Source organism: Manacus candei, unplaced genomic scaffold (assembly GCF_025592945.1).
Source record: "Manacus candei isolate 608988 ecotype Guabito, Panama unplaced genomic scaffold, ASM2559294v1 h1tg000016l, whole genome shotgun sequence".
In the NCBI taxonomy this organism is placed as follows: domain Eukaryota; kingdom Metazoa; phylum Chordata; class Aves; order Passeriformes; family Pipridae; genus Manacus; species Manacus candei.
Window position 1 is genome coordinate 1,213,050 of NW_026138064.1, and position 15,777 is coordinate 1,228,826.

At 35.5% G+C, this 15,777-nt stretch overlaps 1 protein-coding gene across 1 annotated transcript in view; it reads right to left on the reverse strand.

Moving 5' to 3' along the window:
• Positions 1-15,777, reverse strand: part of ADGRV1 (adhesion G protein-coupled receptor V1) — a 274,545-nt gene that overhangs the window by 127,576 nt on the left and 131,192 nt on the right. The window contains exons 92-93 of the mRNA XM_051782549.1: positions 14,808-14,968; positions 12,447-12,547 (exon numbers count right to left, since the gene is read on the reverse strand). Of these exons, the coding sequence (XP_051638509.1) occupies positions 12,447-12,547; positions 14,808-14,968 (262 nt within the window). The remainder of the gene's footprint in view (positions 1-12,446; positions 12,548-14,807; positions 14,969-15,777) is intronic.

Here is a 15,777-nt window from a genome sequence, read left to right on the forward strand (position 1 = left end):
TAAATCAAAGTTAAGTGTGAGACAAACAAGTGCTCAAATCAATAGATGCCATGTGATAGAGAAAACAGATTAGGAAATTAAATAGAGGTGGAGATTAGGCTTCTAAATGATTCTGTGAGAGATATGCAGTAGCCTTGCCTTTGGTCAAACCTGCTCTGCAAGAAGAACCTCTAGCACAACATTTCAGCATTTCAGTCTTCAGGAGCAAACGGTGACAGTGTGTGTCTCAGATACATATATCCCCGCAGAGTTAATCTGGCATCTTATTACAGTGTGAGAGAAAGTCTGGTTTGGTTGTTTCTCTTGAATTGCTTGAACAAGTTTAGAAAATAATATTAAAAACTTAATGTATCTGTTTTATATTCTAGAAAACTCTTAAATTAAAAGCATATACCTCTGAAACCAAAGTGATGAACATATCACCCAGAACAATAAAATAAAATATACAAAAAATACCTTTACTGGAACCATTGAAACCAACCAAATAAATGTGTTTTCTAAAATTCAGCAGGCAACAATATGATCTGCAGAGCTAAACAATCAGAATTACCTTAATTCATATCTCCAAGTGTTATCACTAAATGTAGCATTTTGAAAAATAAATACTACTTGGAATTCTGTAGACTATTTAGAGTATTCAGACCATTGCTTAATTATGATCCATTGCAATTGGAAGCTTCTGATTTATAATTTGGGACAATCTGAGTTATATCAATAACACTCTCCAAATCCCATTTTGAATTTCAAATCCATCCAGAAACACCAGAATTGCAAGAAACAAGGCATTTTCTAGCATATACTTGTTTGATCAGAATGAAATCTAAACTACACAGCTCTCTCTATACTCTCTCATTTGAGTGGGGAGTGTTGAACAAGGAGTTGGACTACATGATCTCTATAGATCTTCTCATCCTAATTATTCTCTTATTCTGTTCTGTGACTTGTCTATTAATGACCAGTTAATTTCTACCCTGATGCACACCTACTCAACAGCTGAATTTGGGTCAAAGTCATTCTCTGTTCATAATTCTCCTCAAGTCACCACAAATGCAACTAAGCACTAGACCAAAAAACTACATGACAGGAGGAACTTTCATGGACAGATTTGTTTTTAAAATGAACACGAGCAAAAGCACAGAAAGAGAAATGACCCAGTGATAAAAAACCCACGGAGTTACAACTTTCATAATTTTACACAGAAGTGTGAAAACATGAATAACAAATAAAAGCAAGGCCAAAACTTAGGAGAATCTTATCACACAGAGGTACAAGCTTCCCATTGTCAAAGTGAATTTAGAGTCACTACATTGATGACCTATAGCAACACAAGAATATCTGTCAAAGCGAAAAAAACCCCTAAACACCCACTTCCAAACCTCTAAAATAAACAAATACCAGGTTCTCTCCTTAGGCCTAGAGAGAAAGAAACCTCAGTACCTTGAGGAAAGGACAGTCAACTGTGAATACAGAGGGCACGCTTTTTCTGTTTTTCAAATGATAAAATGTAGACCTAGAGAACTTTTACTTATTCTGAATAGACTTCCAGACTTGCAAAACAAAAGAGAATTAGTTTTTGAAATCCTGATCATCAGAGATTGTAGCAACTGCTATTAGTCTGATGGGTCACAACAAAGAGAGGGCAATCATAATATTGAACTGACTACACAGTTGGACTGAGGTTAAAAGCAAACTATAAGAAAAATACTTGAGTCTATGGATTTCCATCTGATGTGCAGGGAAGTCTTGCTAGGATAGGGAAAGGAAAGGAAACCTAGTCTGAGATGAGTAATAAATGTTTCTAATTTATCAGTGACACTTGACTTTCCTGAACAGTAATGTCTGTCAGAGGATACTACTACAATAGGCTTTGTAAATCTTAGTTAGAAAGGACTGGTCTTATTAAAAATTATGTTCAAAAAGGTGACCCAGTAAACAACTTATCTATCTTAAGAAAATTAGTGAGTAAAGCTCATCATTTACTGACCATTTAAAGTATATTAGTTGGCACTTATCAATCAAAAACATATTCTTAACCTCACTAATTTCTTTCTTTCCTTTGAAGAAAATAATGTACAATGCTAAATTGAAAGTCTTGACAAGTGGGCATGAAAGTATAATAGAAAGCAGAATGATGAGCCTGAGTTAACATCCCAACATTATTTTTCTTCAGACTAGAAATGCTGAAAATTAAATCATAAGGACTCTACCCATCTATTTTACTTTACAGAACTTCAGCACCATTTAAAAATTTTGCTTCTCTCCCCTAAATAAATGTAGTAAATTCATCTGATGTTCTGAAAGCATAATGTTGGATCTTGGTTGAAAGTTAGCTACAAAAGCTACAAATCCGCCAATTCTTTACCTGTATTGCAGCTCAAAATTAGGATGGTACCAAAAGAAGTCTTACAAAGCATTTATTTTCTATAGTTTCGTGTTCTCTCAGTGTTTGACTACAGTTGTTGTGATATATCAGATTTGCTAAACAGTGGACCCACCTAGGATTATTTAGCATGCAAGATCATTCAGTGCATGTTAGGACAGCATCACTACAACTTCTTGTGGGCAATTAAAGATTAAATTATGCAGGAATATGAAATAACACAGATATCAACACTTAGATTTTCATCACTGATGGCAAGTGATGACCTCCAAAGTTGGAACCATCTGCTACGTATATATCTCAATCGACAACCCTCAATAACTTTAAGTACTCTGAAAGTGTAATGTGATACAATGTTCAGTAGAAAGTTCATGCAGGAAAGAAGTCTGCTGGACCTAAAGACAAAGTGAATTCTTTATATTAAAAATTCCTCAAGTGTGTTCTTTTCTTCAAATATCTGTTTATGTTTAGCACATTTAAGCCTCACAAATAGTGCAACTCTTCACAAACTAATGAAACTGCAAGTGAGGAACCCATACACAACTATCAGCTGAGTGGGCAATGAACTACTGAAAAATAAATGCTCACATTAATTTGATTTTGCTTTAAAAAAAAGTTTCCAGTTTTTTAAAACTACATTAACTACTTAGGTAGTAATTTTGAAAAGGGAAAAACTATTGTGTTATACAGAGCTAAATCTTAGTAGACTCCTGTAGAATATTGGAACATTTTGAAGATAATATGTCAATAATTTAAGATTAGAAAAATAAAGTGCTTCTTTTTTTCCTTGATAAATAGACTTATGGACTGGAATCTGACATTTATCAGGCTCACTAATAAAACTTGTGCATCTCAGCATTTCAGACAGAGAAAGCTTTTGAAGATGCTTTTTCCTGGGGTGACACTTGGTAAGGACGTTTGCCATTGAGGAAGCCAGAGGAGAGGGTGATACATGTCTCTGGGGCGACAGCTCATACTGGAAAAGTGATAGGCTGAGTTTCCTCCTCCAAAAGTGATCAGTCTCAATATAAAGATAAAAAATTAAACGTGAAAGACCTAAAGCTTTAGAAAGTCCTGTGAAAGCTATCACAGCTCTGTATGCGTGGATGAGAGTCACACACTGCAGCAGGATGTTAGAACCAAACACTGTGAACAGCTACCTTCAGAGAAGTCTCTTATCATATTTTATTTACTTTACAATGCATTCTGGACCTCTAAATTAGACTGAGCTTAGTTAAAGTTTATCATAAATCTGAAGGAAAATCTTCCAGACAAGAAGAGAGTGAGGGTTTGGTTGGACACTCCCAGTGACTACTCCCAGCCAAAGCCAGCCAAGCTCAGACACAGATTCAGTCCATGGTTATTACTGGATTTCTAAGGAGTGACTTCTTATTTGAACATGTGATAAAATGACCAGTTTTCCATTCATTCTGCTAAAGAGACAGCAGAATAGCCTCACATTTGCTTCCTATGTCAGGACTGATCTGTTAGTACAATTAAGAGCAAGTTCACCTTCGATTTTATTCTTTTGCAGTATTGAGCATACAGGCACAGAACAAAGACAGATTACAGTCTAAATGCTAGAATGTCATTGATAAACTCTTTTACAACTAATAAAAAACACAACCAAGAATATATTAGAGAGAAGCATTTCACATAGTGTAACCTTTTGATCACTAATGTAAACAATTTTATAACACACAAGGTGGCTGAAGTAGTGAACTCCATCCAACTTCCTTATCTGCTTCTATTCCATTCCTTTTCCAGTGAAACTACATTTATGTGAGGCTTTAAGAAAGTGGTCTGATGTTAAAAAAACCATATTTTAACAATAGATAGCATTTACTATCAAATATATCCTGAAAGCTTTTGTTCTTCAAAGGTGGGAAGCTGAGATGCCCAAACTAATTATTATCTTAAAGTGATTAGTTGCCATCATGTCTGATCTCACCTAAAAGGTAGTAATGAGCTGCAAAGTATTAAAGCCATATATTTATCTGCATAAAGTAGAAAGCAAGGTACATGTTTATACAAAATACAGAGAACAAGGACATCACTTTAACCTGTCTCACATCACGGTTAGGACTTGGAATATCACAATGAGACAATGATGTGGTAATGATTCAGATGAGGGTTTAGGAACACATTAACCATCTATCAACCCACAACTCTGCTACAAGGCAAGAGGCTGCAAGGATCTGTGAAAACTGAAGAACACAATTAAATGTGAGGACAGATTTTATTACAGAGCTCTGTCTTTTATCTCCCATGGAGACCTTTGAAAAACTATCGTGTAATGTCTCCGTTGTCTCTACATACACTGCTGTATCTTGATCAAATATTATACTCAAGCATAACTTGCAATATTTTAAAAACACTTCAACAGTAACAAATAGCAGTAACTATGAGCCAATTTTAAGTGTGAATTTACATAGAACAGACAGCTCTCTAGCTATACTTTTCAGTTATGTATTTATCTGTCTCACTTATTTTGTGCTAAATCATGCACACCTATGAAAGAGATGGGGGAAGACAAAAAAACCATGTATAAATTAGGTTTATAGGACTGATGTATCTTCATGGGATGTATTTATACTATAGGTCTACTTGATCTCTCTCTTCCCAACTTTGTTCATTGTGGGAACACATTTAAAAAAAATAAAAGGTCACCTATCATGAAGCAAGGCTTCAGCTATTTTTTAGAAACTTTTTTGGTTTTGGTCTCAGAAATATAAAGTATTTCCTAACTTACTTTCAAGACTGAGTTTTCCTTATTTTGAACCTCGATGCTGTAGAGCACAAGCACACTAAAAGCCCGCGTAAAGAGGCTCTGCTTAACCTTGTATAACACTGTGAAAACATTCACATGGCCCCTGTTTGCCACCCGCTTCTACACAGCAGTGAAAGACCTGTGCTTGGACTGGTTTGAATACATAGCTCTCTATCACACCACAGACTACAGAATTGTCTCTCCAAAACTATTGCAGGGCATAACAAAATGCCGTAAGTCTTTGGACACAGCAAGGACTGGGGATAAATACTGGGGCAGGGCTGACAGTTTTCAGCAGAATATCTATCCTTTTGGAGGAGCAGACATTTTGTATCCCTGGGTAAGTGATGAGATGGTTAGGTGTTCATTTGATTGACTTCTGTTTGTTTACTCACAGAGAGCCAATCTTGAGACTTTGAACTCCTGTGCTTTCCAAGCTACTTCTGTCAGTTGACCCACAATTATTGACTAAGGGAAGATTCCTATCCCATTTCAGCTGTGAAGTAAAACAATGTAGTTAATTATCTCCTGTATGCTTACTCCCCTCTCTTGTCCCTGAGACACACATAAAATTCTATTATCCTCAGTATCTTCCAGTCATGGAAGTAAATTTCCAATGATGAACATCCCTTTTGTTTAGTTGGTTTCTATTCTTCCATCTATCTTATTCTAAAAAGAGCTTCTTTGTTCCTTCATTTTCTTGGAATAGAAATATGGAAATATAACATATCCTATGATAAACCATCATGGTTTTCTAAGCCTTTTTCCCACGGCTGAATATGGTTTTTTTTTTTTTTTTTTTTTTGCATGTGAACACATAATTTATATGCTCCTGGTTTCTCTCTCTGGCTAATATACAACCCAAACTCTTCATTAATTATTTAACTGATCGTTCACTGACATTCCCAGCATTTACGGTTTTCATGGTCATTTTTCAGAATCTAGTCAGATCTGCATTTCTGTTAGTGTCTTTGTTTCAAATAATATTTTATAAGTACTCACATGATCTACCTGCAACAATAAAAAAAAATCAAAAAGAAAAGTCTACCTTGTGTTGAAACCTATTTGTTTAATTCTTATAAATCTCCATAATGTCATTTTCAAAAGGGAACCAACAGGGAAAAATGACCATGTGAACAAAATCAGATCCGCCAGCATATAAAATTCTAATACAGCCTGCTGATTAAACTACCAAAAATTATACAAGTGTTAACCAAAATCATTACTAAGATGGTATTTATGAAAATCTTATTCAGTTATTTTCAAAAGCAATTAGCACCCCAATACACTTTAAACTACATTTGCTATATTAATCTGGCAAGGTCGGGCTCTGGTTTCATGTATACAAATAATTAATCCAATTAAGTCTGGAAAAGGCCTTGTTAATCTACTGTGTATGGAACATTAGCTGCCTGGAAGACATGAAGAAGTAGGTCATGAGAAAACTGTCAAAAACAGAAACAAAAAGACCCTTTTAAAACATTTTTTCACATGGAAGCAAGCCAAGTGACAGTGGTGGAGTAAGAACAGAAGCTAAACATTCAATGGTTAGTACAATTTTAATTAGCTAAAAAGGAAAACTATTGACGTGTTACTCTTCATGAACACCTATGGATTTCTTCCTTCGAGAGATAAGCTACATTAAGAATGTTTTGGAAACTTCAGATTAACACTGCACAGCCGTTGCTAGGGCAGTGCAGTGTTGAATTTATGGGTAACAGCAACTGCTGCAGTCCTCTCCAGCAAGGCAGGGTTTAGAAAAGCTTCAGCAGGGAAACGAGCAATAGGAGATTTGGTAATTAGGAGCAGGAATAGATAGCTACTTTTTCATTAAAGCAGAATGGCACACATGAGAGGACAGAACAAAGGCAAACAAAGAAAGGCGGCAGAAAATGGGAGAAACAGTTGAAAAATGACAATGAAGCATGAAACAGAGAGAAAGCAGCAGTATAATCTGCTTCACAGTAAGTTACCAAAACCTGGGAATGTTTCTGTCTCTTACTCTCCATGTGTGGTCCCCAACTGCTTGTGATGTTGGGAAAAAACAGAGTATAGTGAAAAAAGAGCTGGAAGGCATTAGCTGATAAAAATCTCATATTCTTATACTTTAAAGTGATAAACAGAACATTTGACTGTTTGCAATGAGACAGGAGGTGTGAGATAATGTAGCAGCATTCTAAACATATGCTATAGCATTGCTCATATATCTGAGTTTTGGCAAACACTAGGAGATAATCTATAAAAATACTGACAACCTGTGCATTAACACTACATGGTGGCTCAACATCAGAAAAGTGAACAAGGGCGGTAAAGTAACATTATCTCTATGAATAGCAGAAGTAAAAATATATGGGTACTGCCATAGTTAGAGATTATCTGTGAGAGACCAAAGTCCTGTGCTAGCTGATGGAAATGAATAACAAAAATAGTTAAATTGAATATTTCAGGTTTATTTCTTTCACTCAGTCACCTGGCCATGATTCCTAAAGCACTTCCTGCCCTCTCTTCATGGGACAGAGTTATTTCAGTCCATTCTACTTCTCCACACTCACTAGGCTGAGACAAGGTCTTAGAGCATCTCCACTGTGTTTTACTTTTGCCTGAGCTTTAGCTCTGAGTATCCACAGATGGCATCATGTTCATATCAAATCTCTCAGAGTTGCGGCAACTTGGCACCTAATGGAACTGCACAGGCAAAATGACTCCCTCTGCTGTAGAAAAGGGAACCATTCTGCAATAAGGTGTTCCTTTGAGTAGCCTACTCTTCCCACTTTCTCACACAAAATCCAGGTGATCAGAGTAATGACCAGCTGTTGTTTCATGGTAACAGTCCTTCCTCACGATTTTATAGTGTTTAATACACATTCTTAAGGTCAGGATTTCTTGACTTTTGGATTCTGGAGGACCTCATACATCTTATCTAACACCTGAGGACACCTAATATACATATTTGAAATGTGTGCATATATAAGATCAATACAGCTTCTAAATTCACTGAAATCTTGATATAAATTACAATTTCTTCTACTACAAATCTCTGATTAGCTCCAGCTTTGACTGTCTCATTCTTAGATATTGCAGACTCGCAAGTAGTAACAGAGATGGGCCTTCAGAGCCTCACTGGTCATAAAATTGTACTGCTTTGCTATAAAAGCATTCAATTTAGATTATCCACTCTAAAATTTTCTTTTATGTAAATCCAATTCCCAAATAGTTGTATTTATGACTAGACTGAAACTGCTTGTGAAAGAAGCTGCATGAACTTCACACCGTGCTCTGACTTGGTGGCAATTATTGAAATCAGCTAATAAATTACTAAATAATTCAGTTTGAAACCTAATAACTCAGTCACTGGGAGAAAAGGCTTAGGTCCTAATTCTCACAATAGTAACAAAGAAAATAGGCGAGACTTCAAGAGTTATTACATGTTGTATTATACTGGAACAAGTTTTCATCAGGACTAGGGAACATACATCACATCCCCTGGAAAGGCATGCTTAAAGCAACTAACATTTATTTACTGTGATCATACAGATGCTATGTAAGGAACTGGTGAAAGCAGCTTACCCACAAGAACATTCTTATTGACATGACTTTCCCTTCTGACATCCCCAAAAAGTGTCTGAGCTAGCTGTAAGTTTCAATATTCCTCCAACAGAAGTAGCAATCTTTTCCACTTTCCACTCCTGATAATATCTGTAGAATCTCTCCTTCCGCAGATGAGAAATTTAGACATTATTATCCCAAAGATAGGAACATTGACATCAAGAGTGGAAGAAGACTACCTACTACGCATAATTCTTCTTGTTGAAACATTTCCCGTCAAAAAGTAACAGATGAAACACATTATCATGGAGTTGAATTTCTAGAGTGGGCACCAATTCTAGATCACCTGGGTCCAGTTCTTTTCTGTTTCCTCTGTGTCCTCTCAAACCTCATGGGTAAGGGCTGATGGTATCACATTCAGCATTATTTGCTGCTGTCAGGTTACAGCAAGGAAATCAAGATCAAGAAAATCTCAGGCCTAGTTTTTCCTCAAAGACAATTAAATAAATTTTCTCACCCTCAGAAAGTGAGTTCTAACTTTACAGTATTGCATAAAAATATTTATTGTTTCCTATTCCATAAAAGTTTCATATTTCATATGGACCTAGAGTTTAGTGAAGCTCTATACCAGGCTTCTTCAGAAACAGTACTTTAATCAGTACTTCCTACCAGCTGGCTGAAAGGCCCAGGCTGATCTAAGGGAGCACTGAATTAACACGAAGGCTACTCTCTACTGCCACGAGAGAGGCAGGCACTCAGTCACTCACTGGCATGAGCTGCACTGTGGTGGATGGTACAGAGAATCACTCTACACAGCTCGTTCTGGAACACACTTTGCAAGCTCCCCCTACCCCGGTATATTTCAGTTTATTAGGGGCTTTGATTATGTATGAGGGAAAGTGAGAATTTCCATATTTTGTAAGAGAAGAATTAAGATTAAAAACAGTACAGCAGAAGCAACATTTCACTGTTAATGCAGAGTTTTCACTTTTATACAATGGCAGAAGCTAGAGGCTCTATGATCATTCATTCATTCATTCATATCCTGCTCCTTCACCACATCTTGGAGATTTCATTATATCTTTAAAATTTACCTTCTGGTAGAATTGAGGAAGTCCAAACAACAACTCTACCAAGGCTGCAGTTTATAATTTTTAAATAAATGTTTAACAGTTTTTTAAAACTAGCATTGTTTGCACTATTGTTTTTTGAAAAACATAACTGATATGTATGTTTGTATTTCTGCTCAGGTTGAATAAAGTTTCAAATATTTAAACAGAGTAAGTATAATTCTTCATCATACATTTCTATCAAATTAAATGGTAGGATCAACCTGGCTCACCATCTTGGTAGTCACTGCAGATATTACAGTGCTGGATGATGATACCAGGAGATACTGTAGGTTGAGGACTGGATAGATTAGAAAACATAAATTTTTTGTTTGACAAAAATAGGACAGTTCCCCATATGCCTTTTTCTTCTATTTGACCATTAGACTTTGATTTTGCATTACTGGCCAGAAGAATGGCAGGCCATTTGTACACAGCTATTGATGTACGCAGATTGGGAATGTTCAAATATTCCAGAGAAGTATGTACTGCATACACACAAAGCAGCTCAGCAGTGCGCTTGTGAAAAATCTAGAGATGGAGAACTGAGAATGGAGAACTGAGCACGCATTCATTCATTTGAAATACTCAGTATGTACTGTAGAAATGGCCCCTGAAATTTAATGCGGACAAGATGCATCAAGCTGAGTATACACGAACAAGCTGTGTATAAAGTGCTTATTCATGCATTCTGTCTGGGAACTCCCAGGCAAAGCACAGCAGCCATAACAATGGTTCCTATTAAGATTGTAATCTAGGTTTACAGTTCTTTGAAAAGAATTTTATTCATTACTATGACTGTATTGAGACACTGTGAAGTACGTTCTCATTATACTTTAATTTTTCCAATACACAAATCTTCACCTAAATTTACTCCAACACTGAAAATCTTAGCCCAGCAATTTTTTTCCTCTGTGCATTTAGGGTATTGTTGCATGAACTTATACTGGAAAGGAATGAAAACGTTTTACAAATATCTAGCCTTTTACCTCTTTCCAAAGAGGTACTGTTTCACCAAACATTTGGTGAAAAACTCATTCTTGAATGCTTTACAAATGCTCCATTAACTCTGGAAGCTCTAGACACATCAAGAATGCAATGAAGGCTGAATGCTGTGAATCATTATTCCCCACCACTGACAGAGAAATTAATTATTGAGAGCAACCACAAAGCAGGCACAGCCTTGGAACAGCAAGTTTCTGAGCAACGTGCTGAAAAGGTTTGACTGCCATCTATTGGTACGAGCAACTAGTGCACCGATGGCAATTTAAAAAAACAAAACAAAACAAAACAAAAAAAAACAAACTACAAACCTGGTAAACATCCAGTGCAGATATTAGAGGAAAACTAATTTTCTAATTATCTAATTAACTAATAAACATAATTTCAGGTATGTATAAAGCAGTACTAACATGAAAAGCTTCTCAGTTTTAATTTTTTTCTGTTAAAAATATAACTACACACAGAAACACCAGCTTCCTTTGTTCTCTACAGTGGTTTGAGATCTAATAATTACAAATTCAGTGTCTGCTACTGCCTGAAAATTATTAAATAAAAATGGAAAATACTAACGTTTTCCTTTAATTTAAACTATGAATTATTGAGAGCTGATTTTCACATAGTAAGTTCTCAGTTAAAACTGTCTTAAATAGCTCCTCTGAGTCATTACTTAACAAAACCACAAAACTTTAAATTACATTGTAAATTTCTAATTATATGTATAATGTCCCAATGCTTGTATGTGGGTATAGCTGTACACACCTCATCTATATAGGGTTGTCTGTTAAATTTAGGCTTCCTAATCAGGCTAGTTCACAATAGGCAGAACATATGCCAACATATCACAACACAAGTAACTGTATAAAGATTTTCCTTCAGCTGTTCAGACCAGCTAGCACAGTAGTTCAGTTTACCCCTGTCAAACATATCCAGTCTCTTCTCACTCTGCCTTAAAGCTGCTTTCTTTTCTTTGACAGCTGCTGCCAAGCTGTCTTTACTTCCTCTCCAAGCCAGCTCACTAGCTAAACAGCTACCCTGCTAAAATACTCCTTCAAAAGGTTTGTTCTAAATTTGTAAAATTATTCCATGGCAAAAGGAAAAGAGATCAGGAGAGCCACGGATTTCAGGGGTTTAAGATGAATAACAAAATGACTCAGAACCATTCTAAATAGTATCTCTGTAATTAAACTAATTTATTACACTTGCACACCATGGGGAATTGTTCTCAAGAATTATCTTGTACAGATTAGAATTTCATATAAAAGTTCAAATGCAGTGTATTTAAACCAAAAACAACTCATAGACAAAAAAGCCTGTGGGCCCAAACTGAAGTTTACTTTCTCACTTTCAAAATCTTTCAGCAGCTAGAACTGAGCACAGTATTCCACACACAGGACTGTTTTCCCACATTGCTCTATCATAAATCATTTTTTATTATATATTCTCAGACAATGTATAACTGCAACTGAATTCCCAGCACAGGATAAGAATATTGGATTAATTTTGAGTATCATATGTTGAAACTTTACATTTTCCAAAAACATTTACACTGCAGGAGGTCTGTTCACACATGGCTATGAAAATGAGGAAAAGGAAAGTAAGTATATACTTAACATTTTGAGACTTCAGCCTTTTTTCTTACCTGAGTACCCAAACAAGCAACCATCATATGAGTGAGAAGTTTAGCTGCAAACATGGCACACCTGGTGCAGAAGAGGTGGGAGATGATAGCCAAAGTGAAACCTACACAGAAACGACAATTAAAAAAGAAAAACGGAAAATTTGAAGCTTAGGCTCATAAACTATGCTATAAATCCAGAAGATATTTCTTGAAGGTGCAGATCATCTAAACAAACCAACCAACCAAACCTTTAAGAGAGAGTAAGTTCACTTTGGTTCCCCCTGGAATCACTCATGAATTTATTAGTCAAGTACTAACATTTATTTAACTTTTCCACAGCCTTGGGACCTAAATGAATTGCATAATGTAAACAAGCAATTTTTGTAAATTTTTGTGTGCATGTGTAATTTCTGCATGATATGGATGATTGTCATAATAGTTAAATATAAAGTAAAGGTAATTCTTCAGTGTTCATATTACTGAATCCAAAAAGATGCTTTTAGAAAAAAATAAATAAAAAATTGTCTCCAATTGTGTATCACTGCTTTAGGAGATAGCTGTAAGCTTCCAAATGCCAGTCTCCCACCACATCTGTGTTGAGCACAGATATCCGTTATAGCAGAAGTCGGAAAGAATGATACCACTTTTCATTTCACTAATTAATTGTGAACATGAACTGAACAAAAATGGGAAAGACCCCTTACCTACCAATAAGTAGTTCCTGGAAGAAAGCTGGGAAAGCTGGGAAAGCTGGGAAAGCTAAGTCATCAAGGAAAACACTGCTAAATCTCATGTAGAGTTAATTGTGCACTTCCACACACTAGGCAGGGCATGAGTTTGGATAATTAAGGGAAATCTTTTATCCTCTCTTCAGACTGACTGTTTGCTCAGCTACAAGTATTTCTAAGATATGAATGAAATAAATCATTGCCAAAAGTATTATTTCTAAATTTTTCAAGAATTAGTTATATTTATACTTCTATCTACATATTGTTTCTTTTTTCTATTTTTTTTATATTCTTCATACCTAGGTGGGGATGTTAAGAGAAATGAATAATATCCTTACAGATCTAAAAACTAAAGCAATTTTTTGCATATTAGATTTCTGTAAATCTAGTAACCTTTATCTTCACGTAAGGAAACACTTTCAATCAGCTAAAGAAGCTGAAAAACATTGCAAGGCATTTGCCTCATATTTAAGGTAAACCCTTAATTAAGCTATTTTAAGATTTAAAACACATTCTTATGACACATGACTACAGCAAATGACTAGTTCTGAACAAGGACCTGTAGGTCTTTATTGATTCCAATTCAGTAAAAACTTTTTTTCCTGTAAGTCAGTAATTCTATTTTAAAATCTGCTTATTTTTATCAGTTAAAAACTTCTTTCATTATTGTTAAACATAAACATCAACTTGTGTGAACCAGGTGAAAAACAGTTTTCTTCTCTTTCTTTGTCTTCTTTTTTATGACCAAGGTTTTAAAACAATTCAGGAGTCTAGATTTAATCTGTAAGGGCAGTTTGCTGAGCAGGGATAAATAGGGGATTTAGCTACTTGTATTACTTTTATTACTCATATAGTGATGATATAGTTTAGAGGTCATAAACCCCACAAATAGCAGACCCAGAACCCCATTTAAGTACCTTAAAGTTAGGTTAATCAAGTCCCTTTAGCATGTTTTCTTAGCGAGCCCATTACTCCTAGTGTCTACCAACACAAGAGGTCATTTAAAAACCTAAGTAATTCTATGGTTCTAATAAAAATGTACTTTCATCTGGGATTGCCTGCAACGTAATACTGAACTTGCTTCAATGTAAGAGGCATAAATTCCATCTTCTTCAGAAGCAAAGTGGAGGCTAGAACTTAAGTCTCCTGCTTCCTGTCTGACATGCTGGGACTTCTGAAAATGCTGTTGAGGCTGCTAATAAGGAAAGTCATGATCCTCATAGGTGAAACTCTCAGGCTTCTCCCAAGATGTTAGGTAGTTGTTAGGCAGCAGAGTGTAATGGAATCTATCACCCCAGGTTATCACTTCTGAGTCAAAGAGAATGGACAAAGGGGATGACTGCTGCTAGAGGTACAGGTGAATTTAGGATTTTTAAGTTTCTTCCCCCAAATGAATGACATATTTCTCCTTTATATGGTTCAATAAAACATCACAAGGAAACATATTCCTTTGCTGACTTTTTTTTTCCAGCGGCAAAATTTGCCACTGTGCAAATACCAGACAAGATGGCACCTTAAATACCATGAAGTTAACATTCCTTCAGTATTCCACCAAATAAAGAAGATTGTCATCAGCTACTAAAAATATTAATAACCAATCAGTTTTACTGTTTATCAGTTATTATTAATGAGAAAACTGTTTTAAATCAACTACCTGAAATGCAGATGAATCCAGAAGAGAAAAAAGCCTCATTGTATGAAGACAAGTTATCTGTTTGGGCATAAACTGCATAAATGGACATATGAGAACAGGAACATTCCACATACTCTGATGTGTCATCAATCACTTTGCAGAACCCATTATCAGACAGCCAGCTGCAAAATAAAAGTTTCACAGAGTTGGAAATGGACTTGAGTAATTCACACGGTAAGCAGCCTTGAAAATTATTGTTGTATCCCTGAAATACAAGTTTTCTAAACTATTGCATAGGTGTTTTCTGTAATCTTCCAGGTGCAGTGGTCAGAGTAGCACATATACGTAAGATTAAAATATTGTTTATAGCCTTTTTTTTTTAATTTATGATTAAAAATCTTCAAAAGTACATTACAACGAACATTTTCTTTTCCACTACTGAATCTTTGTGACCACAGTTTTAAAATTTCTGATAGATTTCTATATCTGTCTGACTTTTCAAATAGTTTGTTACTTAACTTTGCTCAGTACATTACTCCATTATGAAGAACATTTTACACTGCTATTTGTCTTTTGGAAACTAAAATTCATGTTTGGGATTTTTTTTTCAGTATTGCTGAAATGATTTTGAAAAAGGATACTTATGGTGACATTCTAAGCTATTTCTAATGGAAATCACGTATAGATAAAAGGAGAGCATACAGGTAAATTCTGCTACATGTTCTCCTGAAGAGAAATAATTCGTATAAACAACAGACTGATATCATCCAGTTGGTCTAATGAAATTGTGTCTAAACCAACCAGATTTCAACAGGATACAGAACATAATTCTCTCCAAATTCATTAATATTAATTCAGTGACATAATTCTGGGATGTATGACCTATCCCTGTAAACTAATGCATGATTACACGATCTAAGTGGTATTTTGATGAAAAAAGCCAGGGGAAGAAGTCTGAGAAATATCTGAGCTAGAACAACTCCTCGTTTTA